Here is an 18,458-nt window from a genome sequence, read left to right as displayed (position 1 = left end):
TTCCTCACAATTGCGTTTGTCTTATACTATCAGAAAGTGGTCCCCCTCAAACCCCTCCCCTCTCCCCTTTCTCACCAGCCCTGCCCTTTAGCCCCACCCCTGCCCCCTCTCCCAAGACACATTGACAGATGACCGATTGATGTGGGAATATAGTAGGTCTCAGACAAAATGGCACTTTGTAGCAAATAAAACTTACAAAGTAATCCTTTTTAACACATTCACTCCCCCAAACAAATGGCAAATTAAGTGTGATTCACTCACCAAGCTTTACTGAGAAAACTAAAGCAGTTATAACTAAATCTAAACAGTTATAATTAAATCTGGGCAGAAGACTGTCAACAATTTGTTGCTAGTTGCATTTTTTGACCGATTTAAAATCAATTAAAGCCTTAAAACCTACAGAGTCTTGACTTTTTATTGTCTTTTTCATATTGCAAAGCAACATACTTAAAGGGTGCTTTCATCCCTGGAGCTAACGTTTTATGATCCTAATCAGTTCAGGTTTTTGTACAGTAAAAATATATCTGTCATTCAAAATCGACACGAGAGGCGTTCAAATTCTTATGTTGGGATCGTAGTGGGACACTGGGCTCCATTTTAGCCACACCCTCAAAAATCAGGAATACTGAAATAAATATAATTATATAGATAAAAAAAAAAAAAGAAAAGGAACACTGAAATTGTGAAAAACTGTTTAAAGCTATAGCGCCACAATTCAGTACTACATCATTTTGTCTTTTGACCTTTTCAGTAATAAGCAATTTTAGTAACCAATCTCTGAATTCTTTTTACAGGTTCTTTCGCCAATCAATTGATTCAGCCAACTGCAGGTATGAAAGCTCCTGGATTGTTTCGACGTTTGTTACTAGTGCTGAAAAGTGTATAAAAATAAAAATAAAAGAGGCAACTGAGTTCATTGCACTGGAAACAGTCAGCAGGATTGCCTCCTAATCCAGTTGGGAAAAGCATTACAATGGGAATCGCCCAAATCTGTCATTTGCGTGTCTCCTGCACCACTACCTTGCGGTACGTTGGGATTCTGGATGAAGCCACCTGAGCTCCAGTGGACTTGCTGGTGGTGCTTTGGACGTTGAAGGACATTTTCGATCCAGGGGTGTTCCTCTTCTGGGACATACTCCCAGCTCGGTTTATGCTGGATCAGCCTTCCACCAAAAAGGACACTCTGAGCTCCAGAAATCCGCTCAGCTCCTCCCCTTCCTTGCACCATGGCGGTTCAACTGCCCCTGTGAACTTTCACAGACCCCACGGGGAGATTTCTTTCCACCAACACCATCTTCTGGAGGCTGGGCTGATTTCTGGTGTGGATCTTGGAGTTCTCTACCAGCACCACGCCGGCATCATTGGTGTGTCCACCAGACACGAGCATTCCTTGCCCAGGTCCTGCTAGAACGCCCTGGAAATTGCTAGCCGGTGCCTGAGCCAGAAACACGGCGTTCTGGACTTGTGGCTGGACTACGTATTGCATGGGAGCGGCGGCGGCGGCGTAATAAACAGGCTGCTGCTGCTGGAGCAAGAACATCTGGCCTTGGTTTTCCATTCCTCCCATCACTGCCGTCATGCATTGATTGCGCGTAGTCATGTTTTCCTTCACCGCCTGAGTCACAGTTTGGTCTACCACGGGGACAACTGGTGGCGGCTTGATGAGTTCCGGCCTTGGTTCTGTCAAGATCTTTGTTGGTAGTGGAATGACATCGGTTTGGATCTTCTGGCCGCAGCACAGCTCCGCCAGGGTCTTGAACTTGGGGCCCAGGTCGTCGAGGAACTGCAGGTCATTGTCGTTCTCCAGGAGGCTGCAGCAGCCCACCGAGCCGGCCAAGGAGCCTTGGCCCTCGTTGTCGTACACCAAGAGCGCGTCCTTCACTGCCAGGTCCTCTCCTCCATTGCTCAGTTTCTGTTGAAGGAGGAAACAGTCATGTTTTGATTAAAGTGTATTGCAAATATCTACTATTTCCATGTATGTTTTAAAGTCGTTGAATCAGTACTTAAGTGTTTACCAGACTCTTTCTTTACTTCTACTTAAGTACAGAGTTTGAGTACTTTTGACACCTCTGATTGGGACATGTAAAGGGGCAAGCTTGACAAGTCTCACCTGAGCGTAGTACTGTGCAAGGATGTGTTGCGGCAGACCAATATCGTCATAAGCTGCCCCTGACTCTCTTTGGTACTCCGAGTAGAGTCTTCGCTGGTTTCTCATTCCCAAAGTAGTATCTCGTTTGATGCTGGAGAAGTCCTCCTGAAAGCCCCGGATGTTCCCCCCGTCCCAGTAAAATTGTGCGTCTTGTTTTGAGCCATCCACAACATCAACTTGCGTCGGCATGTTCATCAGCGGCACCTCCTGCGACAGTTCAAACGTTTTGTCAGAACATTTCTTGCACAAGTAAAGATGACGACATTTTCCAATACACACCGTGTTCTCTCCTGGGCCCTCGGTGCGGTAATTGATGAGGTGGCATTTGGTGTCAGAAGGCATATCGATAAAGTTTTCGGCTTTGCCTGCGGCTGCACCGCAATGGCAGAAGAGCAGCAGTAAAGGGATGACTGCGGGAACAGAAAGTCGTTTTGTTTAGACCCCACCAAACCAGCCGGTCGGTATGGCAAGCGTTTATTCAATATCCTACTAACATGCTGAATTGTCCATGTACTTGGTCGTGGGATTTATAAAAGCGGTAAATTTGCGAGAAGCATTCGCACTTTGAAGCGTTGGGTGCTGCAAGTAAGTGACCCTGAGGATGAAGCATTTAAATTAATTTGTTATAATGTATATTTATGTTTCCAGAATTAATATTTACATATTTGGTATTTTTTTTTATACAAGTAGCTAAAATGAAGTGTCGAATCTGCCACTCTCATTCACTTGCATTTACCTAAAGTATGCTCGCTTCTGATTGGTTAGTGTTCGTCAGCTGATAGGGGATCAGGAAGTGTTGTCCCTCTAGCGGGCCGTGTATGATGAGTAAAGTTTAAATTAAGAATAAATCCGTCTCCATTCTTGCTTTTTCATTTTATAAACAACCACAAACAAATCATCACGTTAGCTTATAGCTACGCTACATGTATTTGTTGTAAGTTTCTGAGTTTCTTTTCCTCGCAAATTTGCCACTTTATAAAGTGGCCGTCGCAAATCTGCAAGTTTTTTTCCCGGAATATTACCCCCCGAAAAATAAATAAATTACACGTTGCCCTAATACGCCATCGTACCTTAACCAGACCAAGACCATTTTTTACTCACGTAGTAACAGCAGCAGGCCCAGTAGCAGCAGCCCAATGCCTGCAGGTCCCAACGCAGACTTCTTGTTGGGCTGACCTCTTCCACCTCGACTTCCGCAAATCTCTCCGTCCTCGCAGGTGCATGCCTGGACCGTCACCTTCTGCGGTTCCGGACATGCCACCCCCTGCGCGTCCTTCACCAGCAATTCCACCTCGTTGAGACCAGGCCATACGGAATCTTGGATTCTCAGGATGGCTGCGGTATCTGCCCACACATATTCAATCCATGAGGTTCAGCCTGAAGATTTAAGTCCACCGAGATCCAAAACAGACCAGATGTTGTCTCCTCACCATTGAGATGCTCCACCTGCCATTTTCCCTTTGTGCCCTCCAGGATTTCAAAGGTGAACGGAGCTCCATTGGGGAAGTCATCTCCGTCGACAGCACTGACGATGACCGCATCGCCGGGAAGGCACAGAGTCTTGAGGGTACTCGTCAGGGTGGGACACTGGTCGTTGAAGTCTTCCACTTGGATGGCCACAGTGCCGGTGGCGGTGCTCGAGGGGATGTCTGTTTGCGGGAAACACAAGTGGAATCACACAAAAGACTGTTTTTTTCCCCCCCAATCTCAACCTCAACCAATCAACATTAGGGATATTGAGCATTTTGAACGAATATCGGTATCGGCCTTTAAAAAAAAAAGAAATCTGACGGCTGATAAAAGATGAATCTAAAACGATTTTAATCTCAGGGAACTACTTATTTAAATTTTCAGTTAACTTTAAAAGAGATGCTGCTGACCCTGGGAACCTTCTGAACCATTTGTTTTTGTTTGACATTAAAACTAGAAATGTTTGAGGTATTTTTAAATTTTGGAAGAAAAAAAAAATTCTGTAGAAAACTATAGAGAGCTAAGGTATCTACTTGTTTAAGTTTTCATTTAACTTTAAAGATTAAAAAATACTTTTTCATTTTGAAAGGTGGGAAAAATTGTTCAATCAACATGCTTTAAGACATTACAACAAAGTCAAGATCGGCATTTGTATTTAATCTTCAGACCCATAGATGATTGCAGTGGTGAGTGGACATGACTTATGCTGCATTCGAAGACGGTCGGAAGTCAGACTTTTCCGAGTTCAAATCAGGAAGTCAAAATCGGGAAAAAAAAGTATCCCGACTTCACGACGGACTATAATGTGACGTCACTCTATAATGGCGACCCCTGTGGAAACACAGACTGTGAATGGTAAAACACAATTTACTCGAATAGAAAACTAAATAGCTTTCTTTATTCATAAATATTCGACATAACTTCGCGTAACACAACGTACGTGACAGTATGCCGCCTGTCTCCCAGCGTGAAATTATACGGTGGCCTCCTGAACTGTATGGAATGCTTATGAAATAAGATTAAAACACGGGAAGTTTTGCTAGAGGTCAAAATGAGTTTTGAGGACCAAAATAAAATTTAAAAAATTACACTAAATTGCCATTTTGGTTGTTTACTTTCGCCTCAAACGCTTTCAGATCGGAACTGGGAAAAAACAACTCTGATATCTGAAGGGGCAAAAAAAAAAACGTTGACTCCAAAATCCCCCCCCCCCCCCCCCGCTTTTTACTGAAAATTATTATCAGCTCCAAATATCAGTTATCAGCCACGGTGACTACTAATCTCTCGGTCTATCTCTAATCAACATCGCAAATCTACTCAAGTACATTAACACAAGTATTTGTACTTTGTTACTTCCCACTACCGTCGGCACAACACTAAAATGATTCAGCATCTTAACATCTAAGGAGGTCACGTAATGCGACAATCGTGGCAGCGTACCTTCCGAAATGCAGACCACTTCAGCGTAGTACGTCCCGTTGACCAAAAAAGTGGACTCTCTGTCGGGCATCTTGGTCAGTTTGATGTCTGCGGTTTCTGGGTCAATGGTGAGCCAGTTGTCAGGGTCCGAACCTTTAAGATATCTACAACACAGAACCCAATTGCATGCCGCGTAGTTTGGTATCTGGGCTTTCAATCGGAACCATACAAAATGCAATATAACAGCAGAGATGAAGAGAATTGATTGTTGGACATTAATCAATACATCTTCATGGAACAAATGTTACAGTGTGTATCCACTCACATGACTTTCTCGGCTGGTTTCCCAGTGTCGCCATCTAGTGCCGGGTAGCGAGCAATGACGTCATTGATAGGAGTGCTGGTTCCCTCCGATATTGCGATCACTTTGACTTTGGGATCAAAACGTGGACCTTCACGCTGGTTTTGTATGTTGATTTTGACCAGGTGTGTTTTAAACGGCATGCTTTGATAAAGTGGAGCCTTGTTGCTCACGGTGAGTTCAAGAAGAAAATCCTTCACGTCCTCATAGTCCGTCGGCTGCGAAATCGGACATATTGTTTCAAATTGTGGCTTGTTGTGAAGCTAACATGGCTAGCTTGCGTGTTTCTGTTTATTTTTTGCATACGTTATCAAGCATCAGGATTCCCTCGTTGGTCTTTGGGTCCGTTTTGATGCTGAAGTACTTGGCCTCGTTGCCTTTCACGATATCAAACACGCTTTGCCAGTTTTCCGTGTCCTTCAGGTCCAAGTCTTGAGCTATGAACCTCATCACCTCCACACCCTTTGTGTTCTCCATTACGCTGCCTTCGTACTACAATAAAATGCACACCAACTCGGGTTATCACATGACCTTTGACAAGAACTCTGAAACTCTGATCCGTGCTTTCATAGCATCCAGACTGGACTACTGTAACAGATTACGTGACCAATGAGATGACCAGTAGCAGTCAAAGGCTTGACTTTAAGACCAAACCGCAAAGCATGTGGTATGAAAACAACACATACCTGGTGTTTTTCCAGCGTTGGAAGGTTGTCGTTGACGTCCAGCACATTGATGGTCAGCGTGCTGGTTCCTGTGAGTCCGTCAGGGTCCCCGTTGAGGTCCTGAGCTTGCACCGTCACAAAGTACCGATCTGTTGTCTGACAGCACGAAACCACAACGTTAACAAGTTTGTGCGATTCTCGCTTTTTAGACATTTGATTTATTTTGGAGGAGCTGGTACCTCTCTATCCAGGGTAGATTTGTCAACGTAGATGCGTCCGTCGCTGTTCATGCGGAACATGTCGTGAGGTGGGTCCTGCTTCACGATGGTGTAGAACAGCTGAGAGCTGGGGCTGCCCGGTTCATCGCCGTCAGTCGCAGTGACGGTCGTGATGGGCGTCCCTGAAAAACACAGATATCCAAGCATGCGGGGTTATTATAGTTTTGGAATTTTCATTTTAGAGAGTTTTTATTTCATGTGGAGTTTTTTAATTTTTTTTATTTAGTTAGTTTTAATTAGCTTTCAGGGCGGTTCACTTTAGTTTTAGTTATTTTAACCAAAATGCTTAGTTTTAGTTAGTTTCAGTATTAGTTTTCGTTTTTTTTTTTTAAATTGTGTATTACTTGTGCGCAGAGGTAGCAATCCAGGTCCAGAAAGCAAAACCCTGCCACAGTTTGGCTTTAGCCATAGATGCTAGCTTAGCTAGCTAGCTCCCTAGCAGGTAAACATTTTCGCTATAATTATAGTTAGTTTTGTAAACATAAAATGTAGTTTCAGTTAGTTTTCGTTTTTTGAAAAGCATATTCGTTTTTATTTTACTTAGTTAATGAAATCGTTTTTTAAAATTTTTTCGTTAAGTAAAATAACCTTGCAAGCATGTCATATGTTTTGCTCTACCAAGGAGACATGCTAGGGTAATGCAAAATAAAGAAAACAAACCGGGGCCAAAGAAGAAGAAATGGCATTTAAGCCGAATGATCCAGCCAATGGCTGTCATCAGTTGTCACATGTCTTGTAACGTTACACTGCCATCTACAGGACTTAAGTGGAACGGCAATGCTCAGCCTTTCACATATGTACGATTTGTTTTGTGTGACATTTTACGTTACTTTAAATTCTAATCACTGTGGCATTAGAACTACATTTCTTTCTTTTTTCAAATAGAGATGGAATTTTTCACCATTTTCGTCCTCATTTTCCAATGAATTATGCAAATGATCAGAACCGGAGGGAATGCGGTGGCTATAGACTCGTCACTGATGATGTAGTGGTACTGTACATTCGCATGGCTTCAACTCTGACCCTGGTCAAGATAAACACTATTCAGACAAGAATACTGTACCTCAGTAAAATACAAATCAAGCACAAGTTGTTGTACTTAGGTCAAGCAATCGATCTTATGCCACAAAATTCTACTTTAAATGGATCTGTATGTCTCAAGTGTTATTATCGCTCATCTGTTCTCTAACCCGCAAGGCTGCGTTCGTACACGTCCACGGGCTGCATGGCGTCAAACTGTGGCTCGTTGTCGTTCTCGTCCAGCACCTTTACGCGGATGTCTACCCTTTTCTCCGCCTCAGTGCCGTCGTTGAATCTGGCGATGCCCACCAGCTGAAAGGACAAATGCCAGCAACTTTACTTGATTTACTCCACAGCATCACCAATGGCCTATTTGAAGTACTACAACAGCCTTTCCCATTATTATTATTATTATTTTTTTAGAGCCACAAGCCCTTTAGCCCCAAAACTCGCATCTAGCTATGTTGATATTATGTCTTCAAATTTATATTCTTATTTTATAATGTTAACATTTTGGGTGATAATGACGTAATTCATATTCAATATTTTTATTTTGTAAAAAAAAAAGAAGTGTAGCTGTACCTAATGAAATGGCCATTTTGCCAAACATTGTGATATCAAATATCAAAACAAAGTCAATAAATGTTTTCTGATTCAGTACTAGAAATATATATCTATTTATTCAGCAAAAAGGAGCTGAGTGATTGAGGAAGGGGTTGCTCACATTGTAAGCATTGATGGCCTCCCTGTCGAGCTTTTGGGTGACACGAATGAGTCCCGTTTTGGGGTCCACCACGAAGACGTCGAAGGGGTACTCGCTTGCGCCGACGCCCTGCAGGTAGTAGCTAATGTCCCTGTCAACATCAAAATCGGATCGAATCTGAAATAGACACAACATACAAATACTAAATAGGAACTGCAAAAATGGAACTTCAATGCTGTGATGCTACACGTGCTCCAGTAGCGCCTCCTTGTGGATAAAAGTGTTTCTTACCTTGGCTATATATTGCTTCCCAGTGTAATCTTCATTTTCCTTGAGCTGGTTTGGAGGGATGAACCATTCTCTTTTTTTCCGGGCTGGTTTATTCCCAGACTGGAGCGTTAGTACAAGTGTGTTCTGGAGCTATAACGCAGTAGACAACAGGAAAGTCCATGACATCACTTGAAGCAGGTTTATCGTTCAATCCGCATATATTTCAATGAGCTTCCGTTTAAGCTAACCTCTTGTCTTTGTGGACGATTTTGTCCATTATTAAGCTCACAAAAAACAAAAAAAAACTCAAGTCTAAGCAGTTTTGTCGCTTGTCTGTCTAGAATATCTGATACAAATTTGGTGGCAGTTGGATAAAATGTCCAAAATGATCAAAAAATAGCCGCTTCATAGCAAAATGGCTGACTTTCTGTGTCTTGTCTCTTGAGGCTTTTCTACAAAATGTCATGTTGCTAAATGTAGCTGAATTTAAAAAAACTATAATAATTATTAATGACAACCATAATAATAATAATAATAATAATAAAACATCCATATGACCAATTTGTTTGTGAAGTAACACTGGAAATGTCCAAAATCACTCTAAAATGGTCGCTTGGTAGCAAAATGTCACACTTGCTGGGTGGGGGGCTGTAATTGTCCGGCTCATAATGGGGCTCTGTCCGTGTGAAACTTAAGACAGGTCAACCAGCACCTGACTGGTCACCATGGCAACCTGCATGTATTTGCTGAGGAATGAAGGCTAAACACTTGTCATTTGGACTTTTGAACTTTTGTGTGCGCACGTGTCCACCTCAGGACACCTCCACATTACATCCAGTCCATGTCCGATTTGTCCACCTCCACATATACATGTCCCACCGGTCCTTTATGTTTGTTCACCTGTAGATGTTCTCAATTGGGGGGGTTTTCTCCACGTTTACATGTCCACCAAATAAATGATAAAGAGAAACTAGAAACATTTCCGCGGAAATTTTGAATGGGCCTGCTGACTCTTGCAAGGTGGAAAGACGCAATACTTGTAGCAATAAATGATAAAGGGAAACTAGAAAAATTTCCGCGGAAATTTTGAATGGGCCTGCTGACTCTTGCAAGGTGGAAAGACGCAATACTTGTAGCAATAGTAGTAGTAGTATAGTAGTAGGACTTTTAGTAGTAGTAGTACTTGTAGTAGTAGTAATTTTTGTAGTAGTCAAATGGCCAAGATGGCCGCCGACCCAGGTGGGCGAGGGGAGTCCTTGGCGTACCCAATTAATTGGTCAAGATGGCCGCCGCCCTGGCCGAGCGGAGTGGCGAGAATCCTGGGCGTACCTAATCAATTGGCCAGGATGGCCGCCCGTGCATAGGCCAAGCCTTGAGTACACCAAGAAAAAAAGGGGGTGAGTTGAGCTCAACAGTAAGAGAGATGATTGGCTGAGGCAGTCGCTATGCAGAAGTGCCAGGAGAGACCAGGCAGTATAGCTAAAAAAAAGCACTATTTAAATAGAAGTCCATTCCATTGCCTTTAAAAAAAAAAAATAATAATAATGTTGTGTTTTTTTTTTAATGTATTTTTTAAAAACATTTAAATGAGCTGAACAGTTTAAAATTTTAAACGATTGGAATCGGTCAAGAAATGTGGAAGTTAACCATAATCAACATAAACTAAAAGTATCTTACTATCTGTCCCTTTAAGAAACATGCACATTCGCGCACACGCATTTGATTTGAACTTGTTGGACACACTTGAGATGGAAAACATCACGCACACACAATTCCATTGACATTTGTACAGGATACGCACACCTCGAACAAAAAGCCTCTCACGACTTAACGGTTCAAGATGCAGATTCCAGAAATGGCTCGTTAGAACGGCAAGGGTTTGGGGAACGTGAGTATGTTCTCAGTTTTTTAATCGGATAAAAAAAAGAAAGAAAGAAAGAAGACCCTTGTGATTACAAATTGTGCGAAGACCTCGGGTCTCCTGACGGCGGTGTTCGGTTTAGGTGAACGGTATGGGATTTTTAAAAATAGGTTTTTGGTGAGCTAACAAATACACGCACGCACGCACACACGCACGCACGCACATACAATTAAAAAAAATAAAAAAATATATATATATATATATATATTAAAAAAAAAAATAATAATAATAATAATAAAAACAAATAAAGAGCAATGATGATGACATTTCCGAATGAACAATACTGAGCTCTTTAAAAAAAAAAAATAATAATAATAATTGTGCGAATTTGATGTCTAGTGAGCAAAGATTGTGGCCATGGTGACGAGTTGAAGTGAAACTTTTGGAAATCGATTTTTTTTGCCTCCCGTCACTCAGGGGCTACTTGCTCACACACCAATGTTAAAAGGCTATTTGTCTCCCTTTCGCTCACTGTCTTTGAACCCGCACAGCGGGGAGAGCTTTCATTTCTTAAAAAAAACATTTCGACACTGAGCTAAAGATGAGAAAAATTGCAACAAAATGAGCTAAAATTCACATCGGTCGCTTAACGTATGCGCGCGCAGCGTGTCTTGGGAAAAAAGATGCTTGATTTGATGGGATCACTTCATTCATTCCAATGGGACTTGTTTTTGGGAGTTTTTTGGGGGCAATTGCGTCGCCATGGTAACTCGGAATTCTGAGAAAAATAATAGCGCAGCGAGTCAGATCAAGCCGCATCAATTTGATACCTCATTTGTCCCGATGCGATGTACGGCACCGGCCCGCGTTCTTCCGGAAAATTCGGTGGAAGATAATATAATAATACAAAGAAAAATAATAAACCCGATTTTCTTAGGATAGTAATAAGTGCCTGCTTTGCGACGCAGCAGGCCCATAATAAATCATCCAATTATTTCCTATTGTCCACTTATGTGTTTAACATCCACCTGTACATATTCTTACTGTCTACCCCCATCAAAATGTTTTGTAGTGTGAAGTCAACATCATGTAAGGCAAAAAAAGAAAAAAAAGCCACTTGTTATGTGTGGTGAGTTAATGTCAGTAGGTTTACTGCTTTCCACCTATTGATATTCCAAGTGTTCACCTGCCCACAACCTTTCTTCCCCTGACTGACACAAAAATAGTAATAATTCAAATTTCACTCACCATTAGAAACAAAACACTCGCAGCAAAAAGTCCTCGGGCCATAATGATGCCTTGCAGGAGGTCCTCTTCAGGTCTGAGCTGAGGAAGAGGAGAGGGAAGCTTTGTACGGCATAACGCCCTCTCGAAGGGGCGTTTGTGTGCGCGTGCGTAAAATCTTATGAACTTCTGACATAAGGACCGCCTATATTAACAATCAACTTTGATGCCCTTGAAAAAAATTATATTATATTGACAACATTTTTGACTTTGAAGGATCAGTATAGCAACATTTATCAACATTTTGAAGTCGTTCTTCAAAAGTGTGCTTTTATACTTTTAATATAGTAGGTTTTAGGATTTTAAATCCAGTCACTTAATGAGTGGATTACAACTGAATGTTTAAAAAAAAAATATATATATATATAATTGGTAATGGGAATTATTGGCACAGTGTTTTATTTTATCCACTTTATTCAAAATGTGTACATTTATTTTACCGTTATATTATTTGTGTATTTATAGTATTTGTATAGTGTTAGAGAATTTCATTATTAAAGATGACAATTTTATTTTATGTAATCTATGAATTCGTAAATCGTTATTTTTATTTATATGTTGATTGGATAACATTTTAAACGTTGTTTGTTATACTGTACAATAATTATTGGTTTGTGTATTACTGATTTATTATACTATATATGAATAAATTGCATCAATAAGACATATATTTTTATGCACTTAATCTTTCATACTGGGCGTGTGTCGTGTGTTTTTTAAACATACTTTTTATGCATTTGATATGAGACATGACTTGGCTTGACAACAACACTAACAAAAGCCAGAAGAAGAAGTCGAAGCCTTTGACTGGAATCAGTCAAGCGTGTCCTGCGTAAATCTTCAGCGACTTTTTAGAAAGAAGACTTCAAACTGACCCAACCGGTACCGCATGACTGTCCTGGAAATCAAAACAGGTCGGATATAGCTCCTGTCATGTGGTTACTCCAAAATGTTTAGATCCCACCAATGTCTCACTCGAGTTTCTCCTTTTTTCTCCAGTATACTTTCACATTTGTTTGCTCAACAACATTGTGTTCGTCCATAATCAAGTTTCAGGGCAGTTTACCACAATAGAATAATGTGTGGACACTCCATAATGTTTACATCTATAATTATGTTCCACATAGCAATGTGATTTATTTGTTTTCTTTATTATTTAGTCTCCCTAACTTCTTTCTATATTTCTCCCTCCCAATCTTAACATGTGGTCACTCCACAATGTTGTGTGTGTTGTGTTTACATTTCGGTTTCTCCCTCCCAAAATGTTTCCTCCTGTACAATCTAACATGTGGTCACTCCACAATGCTGTGTGTGTTGTGTTTACATTTCGGCATGCACTTATTTCTTTCATGCAGTCTGCCTCGTTTCTTAATGTTTTCTTTAGTTTTGCCCAGAAAGTGCTTTTTTTCTTCTTCAGTAGACTATGACGTGTTAGCGCCACAATGTTGTGTATATCGTGTTTACATTTCGGACCACTCATTTCTTTCATGCAGTCTGACTCATTCCTTAATGTATTTAGTTTAATCCAGATAGTACTTTTTCAGTTAATTATGACATGTGGTCACTCCACAATGTTGTGTGTGTTGTGTTTAGAATTTGGGACGCTACTGCACTTATTTCTTCCATGCAATCTGCCTGATTTCTTAATGTTTTCTTTAGTTTTGCGCAGAAAGTGCTTTTTTCCCCAGTAGACTATGACATGTGGTCACTCCACAATATTGTGCACATCTATGCTTATGTTTCGTCTTTATTCGTTCCAAAGATTCTTCCCTCTTTTTTTGTTGTTGTCCAGCTCACTAAATATCTCAAAAATATTCCCCCACCACCCCCAGGGAACTTTGGCGTGTGGTCACTCCACAATATTGTGTGTATCATGTTTACATTTCAGACCACTAATTTCTTCAATGCAGTCTGCCTCATTTCTTAATGTGTTATTTAGTTGAGCCCAGATTGTACTTTTTCAGTCAATTATGACATGCGGTCACTCCACAATGTTGTGTGTGTTGTGTTTGCATTTTGGGACGCTACTGCACTTATTTCTTCCATGCAGTCTGCCTGGTTTCTTAATGTTTTCTTTAGTTTTGCCCAGAAAGTACTTCTTTTTTTTTTTTCAGTCGACGATGACGTGGTCACTCCACAATGTTCATGTACACCGATGCTTATGTTCCTTCCTTATTTGTTCCAAAGATTCTGCCACTTTCTCAAATCTCAAAATATTCCCCCCATTCCCCAGGGAACTCTGGCGTGTGGTCACTCCACAATGTTGTGTACATTCAATGACATCACCTACTAGCCAGGAATGCTTAATTCAATATTTTTGCAGATATTATTATGACGGTTATCGTCTGTGAAACTTTTCTCAACCCTAAAGGAAAAACTTTATGGTTGTCACCATCGCCCCACCACAGCGGGAATGCTGGTTTCCCTTTCGGATCAATTTGCATTCCTCTGGCAGCCGTGTGTGTTTGACATCTACGTTAAAAGGTGATAAAGATGATGACAGGGTGGACGTAGCAATTAAAGCGGCATCTGTCAAGCAAGTCATACAAGTGTTTACCGTATCAAACGGGGGTCAGGGAGGTTGTGCGGGGTTTTTCCATTTGAGTGCAGGAGCGTCACTTCGACGTGAGTCAGAAAACTGCTTGACATATTTCTATTAATGCCAACTTGGCATTCGGCCGTGAGGAGTTGAACCTCAAAACGGTCAAGTTTCAATCAGCTGCAAAATTAATGTTATGTAAGCTAATTTCTCAACACTGAAAGCTTATTATGAGAGAAAATGTCTTCATACAGAGCGACGCTGAAGTTTGAATGTCCATATCATGCCACCAAAATGTTGGTGCAAAATATGCCGTCAGCAGTTCAAACAATTACTGGTTGTATTGTGGTAGTTTCATTCCCCCCCCCCCGCCCCCCACAAAGAAAAGGGGCGCAATATTAGAGAAAAAGTGTGTTCTAACGTTGGCTAAATTTGATGATAAAACATTGTGGTATGACTTGTTCAAAATGTTTTGTTTTTAATCAACACATATTTTTATTTACATTACAACAGTGTGTTGAGTAAACGAGCTGGTGGGGTTTATTTCCACAACACTTGACAGACTGGTGTTGCTATGTTAGCTTCTTATGCTAGTCACTAGCCAACAATTACTGATTAAATATCTTCAAAGTGTTGAGAGTCTTCTGCCCAGATTTAGTTATGACTGTTTTAGATTTTGTCATAACGGTTTTAATTTCCTCAGTAGAGCTGGGTGAGTGTTTAAATTATGTTTTTGGATTTTACTAAGACATTTGAATATACAAGGTGGTTTCGTTCTATTTTGGTTTCGTTCTATTTTAGAATCCTAGAAACTGTAGAATCCTAGAAACCTAAGTCCTTGTATACGGGGTAACGTTACGAAGAAATAGCCGCATAAGAAATGACTGAGTGAAGAGAAATAAGAGAGATAAGAGAATAAGAAGTTCGAGCGGTTTTGATAGAATCTGAGTAAAACACAAGGTAGTTTCGTTCCGTTATGGAATCCTAGAAATCATAAATCCTTGTTTTTCTGAAACATTTAAGGCTCGGACATTTTTATTTGTTTGTTTCTTATTTTTATTTTTTATTTTTTTTGGGGGGGGGGGGATAAGCAATGTTTTTGAATAAATAGAAGGCCTATTTAACTGTGGTACCACAAAAAGACATCAATGAAGTAACCAAAATAAAATAATAACTAATAATAATAAATAAATAAATAAGGAAGTAAGTGAATAAATTGTTACGGGTCTGTCACGGCCGCAGCCGCACATGGCCAGGGGGCCGCAGCGGCACGACGTGCGCCGCCGGAACTGGAACCGGTGGCGGGCGCTGCACGAGCGCCGCCGGAACTGGAACGGGTACCTGCCTCTTGCTCCGCTGGGTCCGTTTCTGGTTGGATCATTCTGTGACGGTGCGGAGTTGAGTCTGTCACGAGTGCGGAGTGGAGGACCCAAATGCAGGGAGGCAGGAGAACCACGGCAGGAATGCAGGTTAAACTGACATACTTTATTTTACAAAAAACACTAATCGGGGTACTGGCTAGTATTAAATAAACGAAGATCTGAAAGGATCCAAAATCAACAGACAGAACACCGGCGGTGACCGCGACCAGCGGCAATGATCCCACACCGACTGACCACAACCAGGGAACTAAATACACACACACTAATGAGGTGACTAGACACACCTGGGGCCAGGCACAAGTGGCTGAGGGCCCGGATTGGTCAACCCGAGGAAGGGCAGGACCACACTCAGGACCAATCGAGACCCCCAACCAAAACCAGAGCCCCAAACATGACATAAATAAATCAATGAATAAAACCAAATAAAGGGAACATTCCTTAGGCACAGTGGAATGGTTCCATTTACGGGAAATATCAAACCATTCTGAATAAGTGGGTGAGAGAAAATGAAACAGAAATCCATTTGATTTCGGGGAACGGGGGCGGAGGGGAATTAGAGAGAACAAGTATAATTGTGTGTGAAGTGTGGGTGTGGGAATAAGTGGATGAAAACTTGTTGTGAGGGTGGATGGTTTACTTCATTGTCAACCGTCGATTGTTTGGTGTTCATTGATGAAAGAGGTGGAACGAGCATGTGTGAAGAAGAGAAAGTTGTTGGAAGAGAAAGAGAAAACTGTAGAAAAGAGAAAACTGTAGAAAAGTAGATAAGATGATGGCTAATGCTAGAATGATGGCAATGGGTAGTGCATTGAAACAGTCTAGGAAGGATGTGAGAGGAGCAGGGAAGGAGAAAGAAAAAAAAAAGGGGAGGGTGAGAGAGTGATAAGAAAGTTGTGTAAATGAAAGCAAAAGCAAGACTGATAGCGCTGCGAAGGAGGAAGTGGGAAACAGGTTCTATATTTCTCAATTACAGAATCAAGTAGTAGATCTTTCAGGTGCGCACCTGAACGTTGATGCATAAAATTTCCGACTATGCAATCTGGGGGTGGCAATTTGCTGCAAGCAGTACAGAGAGCAGTTACGGGACAAATGTTAATAGCAGGTGATATATGTGTTCTTTTTACACAATTATGTCCTCTTTTATAGTTGAATATTTTAATGAAAAAAAGTTTTTTGAGTCCGAATTGGGGATTTTTTTGAGTCTACTGCCCAGATTTAGTTATAACTGTTTAGATTTAGTTATGACTGTTTTAGATTTAGTCATAACTGTTTTAATTTCCTTAGTAGAGCTGGGTGAGTGGTTAAATGATGTTTGGGGGGGGGGGGGCTCCTCTATTTCCACATCAATGGGCCATTTGGCAATGTGTATTGAATGATGCTGTAAAAGTCTTATCTACTTCCAGCTGTCGTCATGTGTATTGAATGCTGTAAAAGTCTTAACTCATGGCTGGGGGTCTGTTTCCTGGGGGTTTTGTGGTACTGCTTTCAAAATAGTATAAGAATACTGTGAGTACGCTGTAAGGACACACTTGCGAGGAACAGCTGTGCTTCTGTAAACCCGCTTGTGTCCGGAATATTCTGTAAAATAAATCCTTCGAAGGAACTGTTCACCGATCTCCAGTCTGTATTCAGAAAATCAACATTCTCTTTACCCGGAACAAAACAAACACGCGGAAGACAAAGTGTGTCATTCCAACAAAAGGTAGGCAACTTTTTAGTTAGGACACTAAGGAAAGCTTCTGCAAAGTGGAGACTGTCAAGTATAATACATCGGCGGTCAGAGGCTGAGTCATGCTAAGAAGCTGTATTGTGGAAAACACTACTTCACCTTTATATTTTTATGCAGGATCGTGAGTGGTCGGCGGCAACAATGAATATACAGAGACTTAATATGCTTTGCTAGAATAACTGTGTCTTTTATTCCCCGCAAACAGCAGTAATCACAACTTGCTTTGCTAGAATGATTGCACCTTTTATTCCCCGCAATCAGCAATCAATACACTACAACGTTAAGCAGCATAATATGATGATCATCAGTGCATACCTTGACACTAGACCGGGGAGCCTACGGTCCGGGTGAAGCGAGCTGCAACAACGGCTGGGCAATCGTACGTGTTCCACAGCTGACTCCGTCCGGACCGTGTGCCGCTCCGTCTTTTATTCGTTAGCAAAAAGTTGTGAGCGTGAGAAACCGGGCTGTCCAAGCAAACATGTTTGCGAAGCGGGGAAGGCTGTAGTATAAACAAGGTATTAACTCCCAGGCTGATTCCGCCCTTTATTTACAAATTGTTGGGCACCTGGATTCGTACAACAGTTCAGGACAACAACATATCCTTATATAAGAGGTTACATTAGACATATCAAACCATGGTTTTCCCTTCAGAAGCTAAGCTAATGTTAGCGTGTGTGTGCGCTTTTTTTGGAGAAAATAATTCAAACTAGACAGAACAGAAAAAAAAAAGTAGACTATAGGCAGAACTAATTAGTGGCATACATTAGCTCCCTGGAACCTGAACTTAGATGCACACAACATTGTGGAGCGACCACTTTATCAGATTCATCTAGGGGGAAAAAACCTGCATATATAGCTGCTGAATATTTGCACATATCTCAATCAACCAACTCATCGGTAAGGCATATGCGTGCACGCACACACACACACACGCACGCACGCACACACACACACACACAATCATTTCATATCAATCAATCAAGAAGTCAGCAGTCCAGCACACCTTGGGTGTGTGACAAACATTCATGCTGGATTACGCCCCCGCACACAAATATTTCCAACGACGTAAGCTGACATGTTCACACATGACCTTTAACATTACCTTTGCTTTCTTTTTGCAGAGGGGGAAGTACAAGAGGACGCAATATCAGCGTTGCCGTGGGAGACCACGTTGATTGACATGAGGGTTTGGAACAGACGCTCAATGTTTGTGTGGTTACTTTATCTTAATGCCATTCAATATGCTTGACCAATCAGAGCAGAGAGAGTGTTTAGATCCCGCCTTCCTGCTTGATTTAGTCACAGTTTTCAACAAAAGGATGAAC

General features: G+C 41.3%; 1 protein-coding gene across 1 annotated transcript; it reads right to left on the bottom strand.

The window, feature by feature from the left end:
- Positions 1-1,087: 1,087 nt before the first annotated feature.
- On the bottom strand, positions 1,088-11,548 carry LOC147166381 (desmoglein-2.1-like). Its single transcript, XM_086090151.1, has 14 exons — positions 11,445-11,548; positions 8,357-8,485; positions 8,087-8,242; positions 7,533-7,674; positions 6,304-6,464; positions 6,086-6,220; positions 5,706-5,891; positions 5,364-5,617; positions 5,060-5,202; positions 3,580-3,798; positions 3,251-3,493; positions 2,429-2,559; positions 2,111-2,356; positions 1,088-1,912 (listed from the first exon to the last, which is right to left on the bottom strand). Exons 1-14 carry the CDS (start codon positions 11,484-11,486, stop codon positions 1,235-1,237), a joined length of 2,865 nt encoding a protein of 954 aa, XP_085946277.1. The 5' UTR covers positions 11,487-11,548; the 3' UTR covers positions 1,088-1,234.
- Positions 11,549-18,458: the final 6,910 nt, after the last annotated feature.

The sequence above is a fragment of the Leptonotus elevatus genome, chromosome 11 (assembly GCF_054856555.1).
Source record: "Leptonotus elevatus isolate MCC_2025b chromosome 11, RoL_Lele_1.0, whole genome shotgun sequence".
NCBI classification, from domain to species: Eukaryota; Metazoa; Chordata; class Actinopteri; order Syngnathiformes; family Syngnathidae; genus Leptonotus; species Leptonotus elevatus.
This window is presented reverse-complemented; position numbering and strand designations above follow the sequence as displayed.

Coding starts and splice junctions, on each gene's coding strand:
- LOC147166381 (XM_086090151.1), bottom strand. CDS start 11,486: ATGGCCCGAGGACTTTTTGCTGCGAGTGTTTTGTTTCTAATG. Junction 7,675..8,086: donor AGGCCATCAATGCTTACAAT/GTGAGCAACCCC, acceptor TTGTCCTTTCAG/CTGGTGGGCATCGCCAGATT. Junction 1,913..2,110: donor TTGCACAGTACTACGCTCAG/GTGAGACTTGTC, acceptor CTCCTTCAACAG/AAACTGAGCAATGGAGGAGA.